This window comes from Seriola dumerili, unplaced genomic scaffold (assembly GCF_002260705.1).
Source record: "Seriola dumerili isolate Sdu_G_001 unplaced genomic scaffold, Sdu_1.0 BDQW01000362.1, whole genome shotgun sequence".
Classification (NCBI taxonomy): Eukaryota; Metazoa; Chordata; class Actinopteri; order Carangiformes; family Carangidae; genus Seriola; species Seriola dumerili.
The window spans coordinates 777043-795184 of record NW_019174617.1 but is presented as its reverse complement, the minus strand read 5'-3'; the positions used below and the strand labels follow the sequence as shown (position 1 = coordinate 795184).

The following is an 18142-nucleotide window of genomic DNA, read 5'->3' as shown; positions in this document are numbered from 1 at the left end:
TGTTTAGTACGGATTTAACAAACAGCAGAATTTGTTCAGAGGCTTTAGAGGTACTGACGGATGAGTTTGTTTAGTTCAGACAGAGCCAGGCTAGCTGTTTCCCGTCTTTATGCTAAGCTAAGCTAACTGTGTCCAGGCTTTAGTTTCACATGTAAAGGACACCCATTACATCGATACCATGATCCAGCTTCTCATCTGTAGATAACTATCGGCATGAAAGTGAATTTACATATTTCTCAAAATGTTCAGGGGTGCAACTTGTAATTATTTTCTTAATTACTCACTTGTTGTCTACATTATGCCTCAAATGAGTGATAAAAAAATGCCTGTTATAAGTTCCCAGAGCTCCAAAATGACATTTTCAAAATGTCTTTTTTTCAAACCAAGATATTCAATTCACAATGATCCGCAACGGAGCAAAGCAAGAGATCCTCACATTTGAGAAACTGCAACCAAAGAATATTCAGCATTTTTGCCTGAAAAATGACAATTCATATTTTGTCAATATATTAATCCACTAACCATCGAAACTTAACTTCACTTTAAATACAAAATAGCTTTAGTTTAACACTATATTGAGCTAGGTAATGGCTCTTATGGAGAATGAATTGAAAATCTAAAAACTTTCTCAAAGCAAAGCTGACTTTTGTTTTAATCTTTGTTTGTTTGAATGCTTCCTCACTTTCAAGATTTACCACAGAAAAAAGACCTTATAGCATCTACAGGCAAGCAAAGACTGCCATCTTGGTTGACTTGTGGCACGGTTGCACTTGAGTCTGTCAGGTATTTTTTTTAGTCAGACAAGTCGGGGCCACACACCAGGGAAATTCTCAACGTTTTAACCACATGGCTCATGAAGCTGCACCGCAGCCCTCATCATCTCTAGACTAACCCCCACAGAAGTTACACTTGACAAGTCTGCATATAAGGGCAGGAAGGGGTTCCTGTTTGTATTGTACAACGGCATCTCTGCCCCGGAATACATGTGGTGGCAAAGCGCTTACTGCCATTCCTGTAAAGTGTTGTTACCCTGGAAGAGTCTGGGCTGCAGAAGTGAAAGCAAAGTTGCAGATTATAATGAATACAACAGAAATAGGAAGTGTGGCAGGAAGGGAGTGAAAACATTTCTTTAATAGGATTTTTTTTTCTTTTCCTTTTCTGCTGCACTTCAATATTTAATCGGTTTTTACCAGTTAAAAAAAAGTTGTTCAAGAAAAAAACTGAAGAAAGTCAACTCTGGTCAGGCAGAGCCCTGACAAATGACAAAAAGTATCAGATAAACAGATAGACAGCCAGATCAATAGGTTCTTTATTTGTTATTCCCAATAGAACTGTGTTGTTAAAACCAAAAAGCTCAAAGCAAATCTGCACAAACATTGCAACTCCAACAAAACAGCTGAGACAATCATCATATGTAACAGCAGCACTCCTTGTCACAATACAAACTTGCAGATATCTTAAGTTTAATGGAAGCTGTACAGTCAGTCATAAACCCTAAGTCTGAGCAACTATTTACAGTTAATGATGCCCGCTACCTTTAGCTGAGAAAACAAACACTCCGTCTTTCGAAACTAATGTGACGGGCATTAGTAAAGAGTAGAGAATGAGACCTGCACATCTTGTGCTTGACTCAAGTCATAGCAGGAACTTCAAACAGCATCTGTGGACCGGTTTGTAAGGCAAAGGCTTTGCTCCTGATATTTAATGCGTCTGTGATGAGCACCAAGTGAGCTTAATCAACATGCAGAAAGGCATTAAAGCACATAAACACCACACCATTATATATACTGTACATCTGAACACAATGTAGATAAGTGTACAAATTCAAAGGCAAAATCTGTCCTTTAAAATACCTTTGTATATAAATTAAACTGCTTAAAACACATTAGTTCAATACTATTCACTGGCCTCTTTAAGTTGCATTGTTGTTGTTGTTGTTGTTCTTACGTTTAGTCATCAGACAAAAATAACAGCTTTACTGTTTCAGCAGAATAAATGATGAAACCTTTCAATCAGTTGCAGTTATGAAGGCGAAGAGATAAAGTAAATGGTGCATTTAAAAGCTCCATGCACACATTCGAGACATTCTGTCATCAATGGTTAACTTCAGGTAGTAGGGTTGAAAAATCTGTGGATTTTTTGTACCTATTGTCCGATTTCTACGTCATATTGATAAAAACTTCAGCTAAAATTAAGACCTCCAGCCCAATTTCTAGAGGTTATTAGTTGGAATAAAATAAATAAATGACAGAAATACAGGTTCGCAAAGAGACCAAAGCTGATAATAATCAAGATAACGCATTATAACGAACCCATAAGTTTCAAATTGTGATTCCTTGGTAAAAGATATGAATCATATCAGCCCTAGGTTGCAAACGCAGATCACTACAAGAATGCTTAATCTTAAAGCTCCGAAAAGGCGCCACAGTGCAGAAAAGGGGTGCCCATGTGAGCGTGTTCACCGAGGTGTCATTTTTACATCACTGCCGATCAGAGCTGGAGCCGATAATTGGCCGTGACCACTGCAGAGTCATTTGACCCGGGACTGAATGCCGATTGTACCCTTTTCACGGTGACGACAAAAGCCAGATGTTAGTGGGTGTTGGCGGATTTTCTGTCCAGTGTAAAAGGGGCTATAGAGAACGGATTGAATTGCTCAGGAGGCAGAGTGGGTCGTCCACATGTCACACCATCTTTGGGAGGCGAGACACTGAACCCCAAATTGCTCCTGATAGTCAGATCACCCCCTTTTGCATGATAGCTCGCTGCCACCAGTGTGTGTGTGAGTGAGTGAGTGAGTGAGCGCTTTAAAAATGCAGCCATTTTACCATTTACCACTGATGTGTGATGGAGCAATAAAAGTTGATCAAGTCTGAGGGAATTTGGTGCGGATGACCCAGAATCTGGTGAGAGATGGAGGGAAATGAAGATTAAAAAAAAAAAAAAAGGGGAGTGTGGTGCGTTTAGAAACCCAGGGGGTGAGGAGAAACCACTCCTCCGTTCTCCACCATGGCTGTAGAGATGGAGCGCAGGTTCTTGAAGAGCCGCCTGGAGTCGCTGGAGTGCAGAGTCTTGATGTCGCGTGTGACCCTCTCATAGGCCTGAGGGATGAAGGGAGCATTAAAGCGAGTTCAAATGTTTCATTCACGACGCCAAACCATTTAAGAAGTGTGAGAGCTTTTTGGATTCAAGACTAGATGGAAAATGATGGATAAAAGATGGGCTTACTGGGTTTACTGACTGATAAGTAATGATACGTGAGTTTGAACTTGATTTCTTGGAGAAGTGGCATTTGCACGTGAACCGGAGCTGTGTAGTAATCTATTATCAGCTGGTTCGGGAGTCAATGAGTGAATAGCTGTGGCCTCCTACTGTCAATATTATCCAGGTTAAAACTATTGTAATGTTTTCAGAATCACACAGACTCATCTAAACAAGTCATCAAAATTTAGGATTATAATAATTTCGGGCATTTGTGTCAGCGTGTGTCTTACCTCCATACACCAGCTCTCACACAGCATCTTTTCGTGCTGAGCTGAGGCATGGCCCTGACTCAGAGAGCGTGAAGCCCTGCAGAGGAGAGGAAAAACACATGAGAAACGTCTCTCTCTGTGGCGTAGGAGTGTTCGTGTGGAAACAAAGGCCATAAAGAAAATGAGTTGGAGTGCACAGCATGAGAAGAAGAGTGAAGGAGTAAAAAGGGGACAGAGTTAAAGGTCGTGAGGAAGAAAAAAAAAAGAAGAAGAAAAAAAAAAAAAGCTGACTGAGTTTTGAATTTGAATGTTTGCGTACCGGGACAGGACGACCACCATGGCGTACAGGTCAATGGCACAGTCCGCGACTCTCTTCAGCACAAACTGTTCATCTGAAACAGGACAGTGCTTGTTCAGATGACTTATCACAAACGTATTACACTATCACAAAAGAAACATACCTGCAGACAGTTCGGGGTTTTCTCTACGTTTTTTTTTTTTTTTTTTTTAAATTCAGCACCTACAAGAGTTTTTCTCACCTTCACACATGCACACGCTCTCACTTACCAATGATCTTCTTGCCATGTTTTATAAGCAGTTCCTCAACGACGGCTCCGAACTGTTCGATGGCTTTAACTGTCTAAAAAGCAAAAAAATAATAAAAAATAAAACACACACACAATGGTCAGAGAGAAACAAACATGACACAAAGACTAAAGTGTACATCAGTAATTAGAGGCAACAAAGCAGGAAAATTCTATATCATGTGCTGTCATACTGTCATTGGACACCCACTCACTCAAGGCAAATTGCTTTGGGGAAGCCCCCTACATAAATGCCTTAGACAGTAACATACCAGGTCCCCGCTCTGTGCCAGCTCAGGATGTACGGTTCCCTGCAGTGTCAGGCCTGTGCCCAAACCTGCCTTCCTACAGAGTCAACAACAGAAGACAGTTATATCAACATGGCTGAGGAAGTACAAATAAACAGTTCAAAAACAGTTCAATACCAATTAGTCCTCCATTAGCTTCTATGCTGAATCTGTTCAGCCAAAGTGCTGCTGTTCACAAGGCAACAGACAGTGATGCACGACTCAACTACAAAGAAAAGTCACTTACAGCCTATGCACTTATCAAGTGCAAGTGAAACATGAGCAATTACGCATCTAATTTATTAGATCGTCAGATTGATGACTGAAACATGCGGCTTGTCCTGTGCAAAGTGCGTGTAAGGGCCGGGTATGACATGCTGTTCAACCACAGGTGTTTATACCTGATCTGACCACAATCAAAGGCAGGGTGAAAAGCCAGAGAGGGGTGAGGTGCAGTTCTCGTTACATAAGGTAACAACATCGCACATTTTCCATCAGTCTCATTCGTAGTGTCGCAGGTCTGGCCAATCGCAGTGTGAAGTGTGTGAGCATGCCGGATACTGAGAAAGTTTGTGTGAGAAGATAAGTTGTTGTAATCTGCACCACAGGACAGTGTGAACACATACAGTCCGTGACAAAAGTCTTGTCGCTTGGGTACAAGTTGACCTTAAGCGCCCCTCAAATATATTTGTAATAATTTTTTTTTTTTTTTACAAGAAATGGCTAATTTCAATCCCAACAGCTTTTGAAATAATGTTTTGGTACCAAATGAAACTGTTTTAAAGCATTCTAACGTTCACAGCTTGGTAAAGCCCACTGAGTCAGTTTTTGCAAAGACAAAAGTCTTGTCGCCTTGTCATATGATGCACCCAATCCTAGATTACAGCCTCACCTGTGATCAATAATTGATCAATCAATTAGTGGGTGTGTATAAAAAGAACCCCAGCACACCAGACCTTCACATCAACTGCAATTTGACCTCTGACCAAAGCGTTGATTATCAAGAGGCTGAAGACCAGATCCACTGCTGAGGTGGCTGACACCTTCAATGTGTCTTAGCGTCAAGTACAAAAAATAAGAAAAAGATCTGAAGAGACTGGAGATGTTTTTGACAAGCCCATGTCCGGCAGACCCCGCAAGACAACTGCTCGGGAGGACCGTTTGTTGGGTCGAAAATCCAAGGCCAGCCCCTTTTCCACTACAGCAAGGCTCCACCAGGCCTGGACAGTTAAGTTTGGTGGCGGAAGAATCATGGTCTGGGGTTACATCCAGTATGGGGGTGTGCGAGAGATTTGCAGGGTGGAAGGCAATATCAATAGCCTAAAATATCAAGAAGTATTAGCTACCTCTTACATTCCCAACCATAAAAGGGGTCAAATTTTGCAGCAGGATGGTGCTCCATCGCATACTTCCATCTCTACATCAAAGTTCCTCAAGGCGAAAAGATCAAGGTGCTCCAGGACTGGCCAGCCCAGTCACCAGACATGAACATCATTGAGCATGTCTGAGGTAGAATGAAAGAGGAAGCATGGAAGACGAAACCAAAGAATCCTGATGAACTCTGGGAGGCATGTAAGACTGCTTTCTTTGCTATTCCTGATGACTTCATCAATAAATTGTATGAATCATTGTCGAACCGCATGGATGCAGTCCTTCAAGCTCATGGAAGTCATACAAGATATTAAATATGGATCTCAAAGCACCACTACTTAATTCACTGATGTTATGCAACATATTTTTGTATTTGAAGTAAATTATTTGTTCAATTTTCACATTACTCTCTGTAGGCGACAAAACTTTTGTCTTGCCAAAATCTGACCTTTCTGTGTTCATTAAATGATCAATCGTTCTTCAGTCAAGCAAATTTATTTTAGTATATTAAACATAATTTGGGAGGGTTTTAGCTTTCATATGAGCTATTTCTAAAACCAATGGATTAATTAAAAGTTAGGTTATAAGCTGTTGTTTCTACAAAATGGATAAGTGACAAGACTTTTGTCAGGGACTGTAAGAGAGCTGTACATGTAAGACTACAGACTGAATGAGGCCAGTGGCAGTTTTTCTGCACATAAGCAATCCTCTATGTGTGTGTGTGTGTGTGTGTGTGTGTGTGTGTGTGTGTGTGTGTGTGTGTGTGTGTGTGTGTGTGTGTGTTGTTTTGCAACCTTTTGGCTCTCTTGGTGATTTCTCCAGCAAGCAGCCCAGCGTTGCCGATCGGGTTCTTCAGGGCTTTCTGTAAACCCTTCAACTGGTTACCAGCATTCTGGAGGGAGGCAGAGAGAGGCGCGCATGAGATATCAATGATGAAGACGACTGATTTAAGGCGCTGAAAACATATTTTCTCTCCTTATTTTTAGTGATGGGATCCTACATGAACAATTCAGCATTTGAATCAGAATCAGAATCTGCTGACAGCCGGTGGGTTGTTCGGTCACTGTTACTAATATGTGAAAAAACCACACACACGCACGCACGAGCACACACACACACGCGCACACACACACACACACACACACGCTTTCTTCCTGTAGATGTTTTTTTTGTTTTTTTTTAACTGACTGTGGCTTATCTAGTCACAAATATCTGAAGTTGTAGAAACAAATTTGAAGCCAACTTGTCAGGAGCGTTAAAATATATTTTACAAAATACACTAACAGAACAAGTAATGCCCCCTTTCATGCCTTGACTTGCATCAGACTCACAACTCACAACAGCTCTAGGATAAGACGTTACATGGTTTATTTATAAAACATGCTGTAATCTTTACCTCAAAATCTTTGACCCAACGATGGGAGGCATGAGAAGTGCGGCCTAACACGGCAGGATTTCATTAAAAAAAATGCAGTTCTCTCCACCCTTAGTTTAAACTTTCTCAAAGTCTACTTCCTATATATTGAGGTGGAGGAATCCAGACCACAGCAATGAAACACCATCAACTGCTTTTTCAGTCTCTCTGCCTTTTATTTTTAAAGGACCAAGACATCAAAAATAAAAATCCCAGTGTTCATCAGTGTTGGTAGATTGTGCGGTTTCCCACCAACCTATTAGGCTACTTTTTATTTGAGCAGGTGGGTGAAATGGTTTGGAGAGGCTTGTGGTAATTTGAGCTACTTTTTGCTTCATCAGGGTGGATAATTTAAAGTTATCATTATTATTCTAATGAACTGGTTCCTCCTCTCTTCCAAATAGCAGTCAATTACAGAGATGAGTCTTTACTTTAAGAAACAGAGACTGACAAGTGTTAGGAAACACATGCCCAACACAGATCCTTAGTGTAAAATAAGAATAAGGAAGTTGGTACTTGATAACCCATCAAAAGCTTCAAGCTGTAGTAGTATCTTGTAAGTTGCATAGGAAGTACTGTTAAGAGTTTTAGACAGCAAGCAAAGATCACTTCCTCCCCAAAGAGCATCTGTACTTTTCCACAGACACTATCAGATCACCATCGCTGATTCTAGGAAAAACAATACAACACAGGGGTTTTGTGTTACCTGGAAACCATTGAGGGCCACAAAGAGCCTCAGGATGTCATTGGTGCCCTCGAAAATTCGGAAAATCCTCAGATCCCTCATTACTCTCTCCACTCCAGAGTCCTGAGGAAACAGATACAGGAAAATGAGGAACTCTCACCTCTTTGCACCAAATCGTGTGCAGAATTAAGCTGCAAAAATCACATATAACACATAATTTACCACTAAGAATGAACTGACTGTAACTTTCTTTGAGAATACTGAGCTGCGATATTCATCATACAAAACACTTTGATATCAGTTTCCCACACAAGTTAAAATAAGGTGGTGATAACTCCAGGTGCGAACACTAATAAAGACAACCACTGTTCATTTTAAAGCCAAAGTACAAGACACTGTAGGTATCTTAGTCAGCGCAGATGATACATTCTATCCAGAAGAGCAGAAATGAAAATGTTCAGGGCACACTTCTGACTTAACTTCCTTAGTGAAATGAAACACACAGTCAAAATGCACTCAGTGAGCAGAACTAATCAAAGCCTGCTGTATCAGTGTTTTTCCCCCTCTTCCTTTTCGATAGCTCATGCCCAACAACTAATTTCACAGTCAACGTGCAGAAACATGAAGGAAGTGGACAAATAACAAAAACATCTGCAGTGTATCAACACAACAGAACAGCCTATAATAAGTACATTTCTTAAGCTTAATATGCTCAATTTCTGTCAACGTTTTTAGTGTAAATTGTTCTGTTGTTAAGCTAAATTGCTTTAAATTGTGCAGGTTATTTTTCCCACCCCATGTAAGTACTTACAGATCACAGTCTGATTTGCCACCTCTGCAGTTGGTTCTTCAAAGTGTCTGGGCAGACTTTCCACTGTATTGAGGCAAAGCAACACGTGTGTTCGAGAGGCGGCCTCCTGGATCGTTTGGTTTATTTTAAGAACAGCAACAATATTGTTGACACAACTTTACGTCGCCCCCATATTTTCAACTAGCTTATGCCGGTCTATTCTTGTTTTGTTTTTTTTAACTTGAGGAAACCATCAGTGTGGTTTTTATTCTCTGAGAGTCAGCGAGTTGCATGTGACTCAATACTACACTAGTATGACAGAGTATATGTGGCCATATAATATATACTATATATATAAGTGTTTTCATAGAAATAAAGCTGTATCTACACGATTACATTTAGAGCAGCAAACTTTGCACTCTTATTGCTGGCTGATGTCATCACTAATGAGTTGAGTATAGAAATACGATGTTAAATAAATAAGTTGAGAAATCACTGCAAATACAGAATCAGCGATATGCTAATATTGTCGGATCAGTACACGGTGATGTGGTGAAGCAGGAAAGAGTTCCTTCTACAATCAATAGTAGCAGGAACTGAGGAGCATCAGGAAACTGGGAACTAAAGGTCACATTCCTGTTTGATTTTCCACTGTATGTGAAGAAGCAAGAAGACTACGCAAATAGATGGATAACAGATTAAGAAATGAAAAGCTTTGTTTGAGACAATAGAGACATTGTCATGTTGTTTGTAGTTAACCGATTCCCGTAACGTTTGAAGTTTCAAAGGAGACACACGACTGAAAACCCAAGAATGACTGTTGGCGAAGTATCAGAGATCTTTATTTCTGCGTTAGTACATAACTGCATTATTACAACTGGCAATGTTTTGTGTCTCTTGGTTACTTGTTCACTCGTGATTTCTGCTCCCTAATAAGTTTAGGGTTCATAAAAATTCAAGTCCACCCATCGTCCTAATGCTTGATGATTGTGTGAATGAATGTTGTCCACAAGTTGTAGCAGCACTGAAAACTATTCCCTAATAGCTCCAGGGTTGGCAAAAATCCTGTCCCCAGAGCACAGACTTCAGCTGCAGTCAGCAACTCTGGCACAGGAAATGCTAGTTAAGTTGCTATGTTTCTAAACTGGGTCTGGAAAAGTTCCTGCTTTGTGCATATTGTGGTAAAAACACTAGTAAATCCCAGACCTATTAAGACTCCGGCTCATCAGTTTAAATGCTATCTGAGTTCTTGGAAAAGTTCTTGGGGTGAAAACTGGCTCTACTATTCTCAGAGGAGGGAGTTCTTAAAAAAAAAGAAAGTCCTGGGTTTTTGGGCTAAAACTTTGGGCTAAGACTTACTCATCCCTGCTTATACATATAGTCAGCCAGCTAAAGCGACTGTAACACTGATCATCGACCTTGTGAAATAGTTGTTCGATTAACTTGTTGTGTTTGCTTTTTGCGTACTCTATATGTACACAAATGCTAAAATTCAATAACTGGTGACAACACAAACTGCTGGCATGTATTTTTGTACTTATGTGGCTTCAGCTTCATCGTCTTTTGTATGTAACACGATGTGGACTGAGCACTCACCTTCATGAAACCCATGCCGCCCATAACCTGTATACACTCATCAGTCACGGTCCACGCCGCTTCCTGTCACAATTGGGGGAAACAAACAAACAAAAACACACACACACACACACACACACACACACACACACACACACAGTTAATTCAGTAAACAAGTCTCGAGACATCTACTTCCCCTACCACCATATGTCTTCAGTTTTCCACAGAATAAGGAACCTTATAAATGTTATGAAAGACGTGCCGTGTTTATCGGCACCCTAGCTTGTGTAAGAAGTTATTAACATACATACAAAGTATAAAATCGGACTAATGCGAAATTTTCTAAAAACCTCCCTGGTTTCCATGAGAGATGGTTTTAAAAGCAATTATCACAATCAGCCAGGCACTATGGGAACTATTAGCACCTCTGGTATGCCTGTTAAACCAATGAAACTGTTGAGTTCTTACAGAGGCAAAGATTTTGCTGATGGCAGCTTCTATCTGGAACTCAGTCGCTCCACTGTCCATGTTGCCGCTGATCATGTAGGCCATTGACTGTAAGAAGACACAGAGAATGCAATGTCAGAGTGGATTTATAACATTTTTTTACAACATATTTTCTGCAACAGTAAAAAATAATACAAAGATTACACACTGTGACTATACAAGTGTGAAAGTGATTTAATTTAACGAGAATTCGTGCTGAAAACATCTTTGCTAAGCAAATGAAAATTGTATTTCTTTTAAGACACATGCTTTACAGTAAGCATAAACCAGCAACATGCCACAACAACAGAATCTGATTATGCTGTGCACAGCGAAGTTTGTGGGTAAAACAGGAAATGACACTTGATGTTGAGAGACAATGGCAATATTTGGTACAATACCGCCTTCATTAAACATCGCAGTTTCAATATAGCTGAGAAACATGAGAATCAGACTGGAGTACAGGTAAAGAATCCACTGTTAGGTAGTCTGACCTCAGTGACGTAGTGCAGCATCGCCATGCGCGCCATCTTCTCCTGGATGGCCCCGTAGTTGTGGATCTTGCTCCCAAACTGGGTTCTGTTGGCTGCGTGATCCACCTGATGAAAAGAGGAAATCACCTTCACTGTCAATCTTTAATTCATAGTTACAGGCAGTGTCTTCACTGACTAAACACGTCATTCTTCTTACAATAGCACATGAGAACACACAGATTTTGTCCCCCATACACATGTGTCTCCAACTCAGCTTATAAAATATTGAGGACAGGGAATTTCCAATTTGAACCTCTTTAAAGGTTTCTATGCTTTTCTCTGTTCTATGGAATCTCATAAAAGCACAAACAGCAAAATAAATATAAGGTGCTTTTTGTAATCAAGTCGGATGGATTTTACAGTCTACAGCAAAGTTATATGCATATAAGCCATTAAAGAATGTATAAGCTTAACTTTGTATAGAGAGAAAAGAATCCTGTTCACTGTGAGTGGAGCAGCATCTGACAGCAACAGTAGGACAGTAAGGCAGTAATGATTCATTTTAATAATTCGTAGTGTTTAACTTTCTGTTAGAAAAAAAAATCCCCATTATTTGATGGTTGCAGCTTCTCAAATGTTAGAATTTGCTGCTTCTCTGTGTTTTACTTTAATGAACACTGAATATTTTTGTTTGATTTCATATTGTTGGTCAAATGAGACGAGAGATCTGAAACAGTCAGCCACAGCATTTTCCAATTTTTCTACTTATAACAGACTCAACAAAAAGGATCATTTGCACTGAAGCAATGTCCGCGCACCGATAATCAAATTTATCAATGCAACTTTACTTTCTGTGCTCTTCAACACAGAAAGGATTGTTTTAGTTTGAGATAGCATTTCAGTGACATGAACACATTATTGACCATTGATTAATCATTTTCAAACTTTTTTGAACCATAAAATGTGCTGAAATCTTTACAGTGCAACAATGGCCACTGCATTAACCACTTTGTAATCATATAACATGAGTGATTGATCTGCGGTAAAATTAGTCACACGTTTCCAGTGTCAGAAAGATGATGCAACTACCAAACAGGCTGAATTAAGTTTCAAGAATGAGTCTATTGTTTCTTTGGTACATTAAGCTACTGCCTGTGCAACAGTATCAGTACACGAAGAGCTCAAAATGATCACATTTAAGACACTTCTCTCTCTCTTTATACGCTTGTTATAAAAAACATTAGAACACACATGCAGTATCTGGTCACATGCTCAACCCAGAATAAGGCTTGAGAAAAACAACACACATGACCAGAGCACATTTGAATCTTCAGTTTCTCTAACCTAAGCAGGAAGTTGCATAGCAGAAACAGGCCCTACCAAGCTAGAAGATGGGGAATTTCCCACAAACCCACAACGAAGGAAATACAACACTGAGAGAGGGGGTGTAACAGAGACGACACAGATAAGGGTCCATGCAGCAGATGGGAAACACAACAGCACGTACAAAGACTTGAAGCTGTGAGCTAAAGATAAATGTCTAATTCATGAGAAGAGCTCATCGCCTGCTGTCATCCTTGACACTATTTCCTTTGCTGTCTACATTTATCATCCAGTAGGTAGTTTACTCACAGCTTTGGTGATGACTCCCTTCATGGTTCCAGAAAGGGCGGCCGCCATGCCAAAACGCCCATTGTTCAGGATGTTCATGGCGACCTTGAAACCTCCACCCACCTCGCCCAGCACACAGTCGGCTGGCACGCGAACATTATCAAAGTAGACCTCGGCCGTGTTGGACGCCTTGATGCCCATCTTCTTCTCTGGAGGGCCACTGCAAGGAAGAATACGGGACAAGAGAGATTTAGGGCGTATGAATAAAAAGAGGGATTTCAACATGAAACGGCCCCTGAGTCATTTACACAAAAAACACTTAATCATAGCTGAGAAAGTTTATTACTATTTGGTGACACAGACAGTAAAGGGAAGGGTTCTCACTGTGTCACTCCTCCAAAGCTCCTCTCCACGACGAAGGCTGTGATCTTGTCTTTCATCTCCCCAGTCTTGGGATCCTTCATGGGTGTCTTGGCAAAGACAGTGAAGATCTCAGCCAGGCCTCCATTGCTGACATGAGAAAGAGGTCATCAGATCATGGGAGAACACAAGCAGCTTTTTGTCATTACACTGTATTACTGGACATATTATACAGTGCTGCCTCCTTGTGGTGACAGTAGCAAAAGAAAGGAACATTTTCTGGATACTTGTGCTGTGTCCTCACCTGATCCAGATCTTACTTCCACTGAGAGTGAAATATTGTCCGCAGGGGGACTGAACAGCTGTGGTCTTGATGGAGGCGGCATCAGAGCCGCTGGCTGGTTCAGTCAGACAGAAGGCGGCTATATGCTCACCTGCAGCGACAAACACATAAAGTACACGCACAACAGAAATATTAAATAAGTCATCATGTTACTTCTCAATACAATGAAAACTCTTGGTTGAAGAGATAAACAATACTGTTACTGTCACCGAATCCAGTGAAAAGACAAAATGCCACCTTTAAAAATGCATAATTGAAGAGGAAAATGGCTCAGAGGTAAAAAACAACCAACGTCCCTGGTTCAAGTTCAGCTGAGGACCTTTGTTGCGTGGTGCCCACCGCCTCTTTCTCCCTTATTTCCAAATCTACCTCTCACAGCACGACTGATGCTGGACTTTTGTGACCAATGTTGATATTTGAGAGTTTAAATAAATTTTCTTTATACAACCCCTGACATGAATTAACATTTCGATTAGGTTCCCATGAATCTGTTTTGAGCAGATCATTTTACAGTTGAAAAATAAACACACTGCTCTCTGGTGGACAAACTATAGAATGGTGACACTGTTTCACAACATATCTTTGGCTGACATATACTGTATGACAATAGCAATACAATTTTGAGTTCTCAAAACTCACCTTTTTGGAACTACTTGAAATGTTTTGTGACATGTTCCATTATTATGAGGAAAACTACAGACATTGAAGTTTATTCTAAGTCAATCCTACATAAATCATCAGCTGTCAAAACTAAAATCGGAAATCCACCAAATCCACATCTAGAAATAGTCCCCAACAAATGCACTATTTACTCCTTTGTGAGAAACCTCTCCTTGAAAATAAAGTGCGCAGCTATTTTAGCAAATTATTTGCTTTTTAAAAAATGAAGAGGGAGTCATTAAGTGTCTTGGGTTTGGAGTTGATTTGCTAACACTAATAAAAACACAGAATATCACCAGCCTTATCCTATCATGAGCATGTTTGAGTCAAGCAGTGTACAACTAAATATGCATCTAAATCGAGATACTGACAATGCAACGTCAAAAGCTGGTCATTATACCTGTAGCAAGCTTAGGCAGGTACTTCTCCTTCTGAGCTGGATTTCCAAAAAGCAGGATCCCCTTGAAGCCAATTGACTGATGCGCTCCCAGAGTGATGCCAACGCCCAGATCATGGCTGCCAACGATCTCGACCAACCGGGCATACTGCAAGATGGACGGATATTGTCACATTAAACTCACAGCACCCACATGTTTACAGAGCTGTCTGACCCAAGCAGCAGCTAGATAATATTTACTATTGTGTGTGTATTAGAGAGTAAATCTAATCAAGCAGACGGACCTGTGTGTTTGAGAGGCCGAGGCCGCCAAGGTCAGCTGGCACCTGTAGGCCAAAGGCACCCATCTCCTTCAGGCCCTCCATGGTGTGATCCTCCACCTTCTCCAAGGCATCGTTCTTGGCGGGATCATTCACCTCCTGTTCGCAGGAAGCAGAAACACGGAAGGTGAGGGGTGACTAACAGAGTTGTAAAGAGGCTATCACCATGAAATCAGACAAATTTATCCATGAGCTCCAAGAGGTTTCAAATTACCTCAAAAAATTTGCCGACAGGCCCCACAAGCTCTCGGAGGAACTGCTCCTGCTCCTCATTGAGGGCTACAGGACAGAGAAGAGTGATTACACTGCTACCTTTCTTTCCAAGTTCCACAAAGATATTTAAAGAAATGTTGGCATCTTTTAAAACAGATATTAACAGGAATGTCCTCTGATTTACCTGAGGGGAAGGGAAACACTTGGGGAGTCGCAATCTGCCCCTTGAAAATGTTGACAGCAAATGATTTGGATTCCTGTGGGAAATTAAGTCAAACATAGTCAAGCTTGTGCAAACACAAACAGAATATCCAACAGAGTTGAAGGTGTCCTTAGCTGTCAACTGGCTGTGTATCTGTTGTGTATCCCTGAGGTTCAACAAGTCTGTTAAATGCATTTTCTTCCTCATAAAAGATTTGAAAAGCTGATTTTCAAAAACATTTTGCTACCTGCATATTTTATTATTATTTATGTTTACTAGCTAACTAACTTCTTTTCTGCTGCCTTTGTTGGCACATCACCATCACCACCAAATAGCGTGAAGCTATTGGTGGGACTGTATAACCACAAGTATATGGACATGCCTCCAAACAAAATTCATTAAAAACCTCTCCATAGTGCTACAGGAGGTCAGAAGTTCGATGGGGGACCTTTAATTCTGCAGACATTTCATACAGTGATGTGCAGCAATGGTGGTAAATCTTAACCGCTCTGAAAAATACTGTTTAGAAGCCATTTACAAAACAGAATGATGATATAAATATAATAATGGATTTACATACATCAGCAACTGTCTTCTTTTCCACTTTAGTGGCAGCTTCACTGCCGACTGCTGCTGGCTTCTCCAGCACCGCCTGAAGAGGAACAGACACAAGACACAGAGAATAACTTAAAAACAGTTCATCAGTTCACAAAAAAAAAAAAAAAAAAAAAAAAGGACAAAGGAATTTTATTATAAACTGTAAGAAAATGAAGCTCCAAACACATTTGGTGCAAAAATCAATAATAATAGATAAAGTAAAAGTACATCTTGCAATAATTCAGTCATAGTTAGAGCAAAGCAGTTTGACTTAAATTTATTAAAATTTATTTAAAATGTAAAATTTATAAATGCCTCTATATGTACTGGCAAAACCAATTCACTGCTTTTTCATGTTTGTAGTTAGTGAGAGAGAAGGGGACTGTTCACTATGTTTAAGGTGATTATAGGATAGAATGATTATGAAAACTGAATGAATGAAAACTGAATATATACTATGTTGAACACACATCATTACCAAGCTGCTGAGCTGCAGGTAAAATCATTATTTTAAGATCTTGACACTTTCAGACAAAATAAACAAAAATACAGGTTAATGAAAGCAGCTGTGCTGTGAAATCGGCTTTGTTGACATTTAAATTTCACGATCAGAGAAATTTAGAAGCAATATTATTTTATTACACCTTAATTACAGCCACAAGTCATCCATTACCAGATGTAAATGAACTGCAAATATGTCACATTTTTCCTGCTTGTAAAACAAGAAAAATGTTGGCTTAACCATACTGAATTATAAATGTGGCTTCTGAAGAATATACACTCCACTTCTGAAATACAAGAATCTGCTGCAACTTATAAGAAAAGACACAATCTTTTCTGATTTCATTTCAGACACCCTTACCAGCACTTTCTTGTGTCTTATTTCTTTAAATGAAAAAGTCATGTCTCAGCACTTGTGCTGTGGCACTGAACAGGCTTTTAATCGTTTTGTTCAAAAAGCAAAAAATATAAACTCCCACTTTTGGATGACATCCAGCTCATGCTCCCATGTGATATGACTGCAGGTATTGTAAGTTGGCTCAAACGAATTTAAAACAAGTAATAAAAAGTAAGTATAAGCTAATAAATAATAAATTAATAAATAAGTAATACATAATAGAGGAAATACATTTTGTTCAATCGATTATTGTCAGGTCGATATGCAGCACTGTTTAACATCTTCCGACAACTGTCTGTCCTGAACCCTGTCCTGGACAACTGCAGTGTCACCCACATTCATGGTGTCACCTTTATCAAGGAGTCACGTGATCAGTGAACTTTCACCCACTTCCAGCGGGAGGGGATGCCAACGTTATGTCATCCAGCCACTGAACAACAATCCGAGCATATTCTGAAACACTGAATGCTACAAAACATATCTGACAAAATCCAGATCAGTCGGAATATGAATCATATTGAAGGCTAATGTTATTGTACCTGTGCAGCTTGGCTTGCGTAAAGACGGGAGGTTTGCACACCAACCACAGCCCTGGTCTGCCGCTGACCTCTGTAGCCCAGACAAGGATACATAGGTCATTTTGAACATTGTTAGCAATTTCGTTATTATTAAAGCATTTCATTTTCGTCGACAGCCAATAGGTTCAGTAATAGCTCTAAAAATGACTTACCCGGACACAACGGGAGGAATCCTGAGAATGGTGCCACACAACGCGGAAGACTGAGTCACTTTGCGAAGCAGCATGATTATATTTTGTTCTAAAGTGGAAAAGAAACAGAATTCACCGTGATTAGCTAAATAACACAGACAAGTTATGAAACGAGGGCGGCTAGCTAACGGTGAAAATAGCGGGCAGCAGGCAGCTATGCTACGTAACGTTTTGTAACTTGACCACTTTTGATTCGGTGTTTTACTTCTTCGTAGAAAAATAAAACAGCAGTGGCGCGTTAAAACATTTATATTCCTTCTACCGAAAACCAAAGACACCAGTTATTAATCACAGACCTGTACAAGTTATGTTATATCACGTCCCCAACGACCGGGCAGAAGCCGACTGACTGGTCCCCTACTGACCTGATTTTTCCTCTTCTGTTGTCTTTCTAACCGCGGTGCTTCATGGGATACGCAGTTTTACAGTATCGGGGTGGCCCGAGAGACTTCTCCAAACAGCAGAACTGAATTGAATACAAGAAATGCAACTGAAAAAATGTAATTTGATTAAAAAGAAACACATTTTAAAAACAACAGAAGAATAAAATTAGAGCAAACGTATTCAAAAAATAAAAATACTAAAAATACTAAATAAATAAGTGGAAGTTGTGCTATATAATATACTGTAGACT

General features: G+C 40.0%; 1 protein-coding gene across 1 annotated transcript; it reads right to left on the bottom strand.

Annotated features, from left to right (window-relative positions):
* Positions 1-1287: 1287 nt before the first annotated feature.
* On the bottom strand, positions 1288-17893 carry acadvl (acyl-CoA dehydrogenase very long chain). The gene is made up of 21 exons (XM_022760708.1): positions 17805-17893; positions 17470-17557; positions 17279-17348; positions 15825-15896; positions 15227-15299; positions 15044-15108; positions 14794-14928; positions 14513-14657; positions 13414-13543; positions 13134-13259; positions 12771-12969; positions 11160-11264; positions 10648-10734; positions 10201-10263; positions 7836-7937; positions 6510-6607; positions 4330-4402; positions 4041-4113; positions 3793-3865; positions 3495-3570; positions 1288-3101 (listed from the first exon to the last, which is right to left on the bottom strand). Exons 2-21 carry the CDS (start codon positions 17541-17543, stop codon positions 2964-2966), a joined length of 1977 nt encoding a protein of 658 aa, XP_022616429.1. The 5' UTR covers positions 17544-17557; positions 17805-17893; the 3' UTR covers positions 1288-2963.
* Between the last annotated feature and the right edge of the window lie 249 nt (positions 17894-18142).

What these genes read in the sequence shown, in the direction of transcription:
- acadvl (XM_022760708.1), bottom strand. Translation starts at nt 17,543, where the DNA reads ATGCTGCTTCGCAAAGTGACTCAGTCTTCCGCGTTGTGTGGCACCATT. An exon ending in ACGCAAGCCAAGCTGCACAG is followed by an intron (nt 15,897 to 17,278) that starts GTACAATAACAT and finishes GTTCCTCTTCAG; the next exon opens with GCGGTGCTGGAGAAGCCAGC. An exon ending in ACATGGCAAGAAGATCATTG is followed by an intron (nt 3,866 to 4,040) that starts GTAAGTGAGAGC and finishes GTCCTGTTTCAG; the next exon opens with ATGAACAGTTTGTGCTGAAG.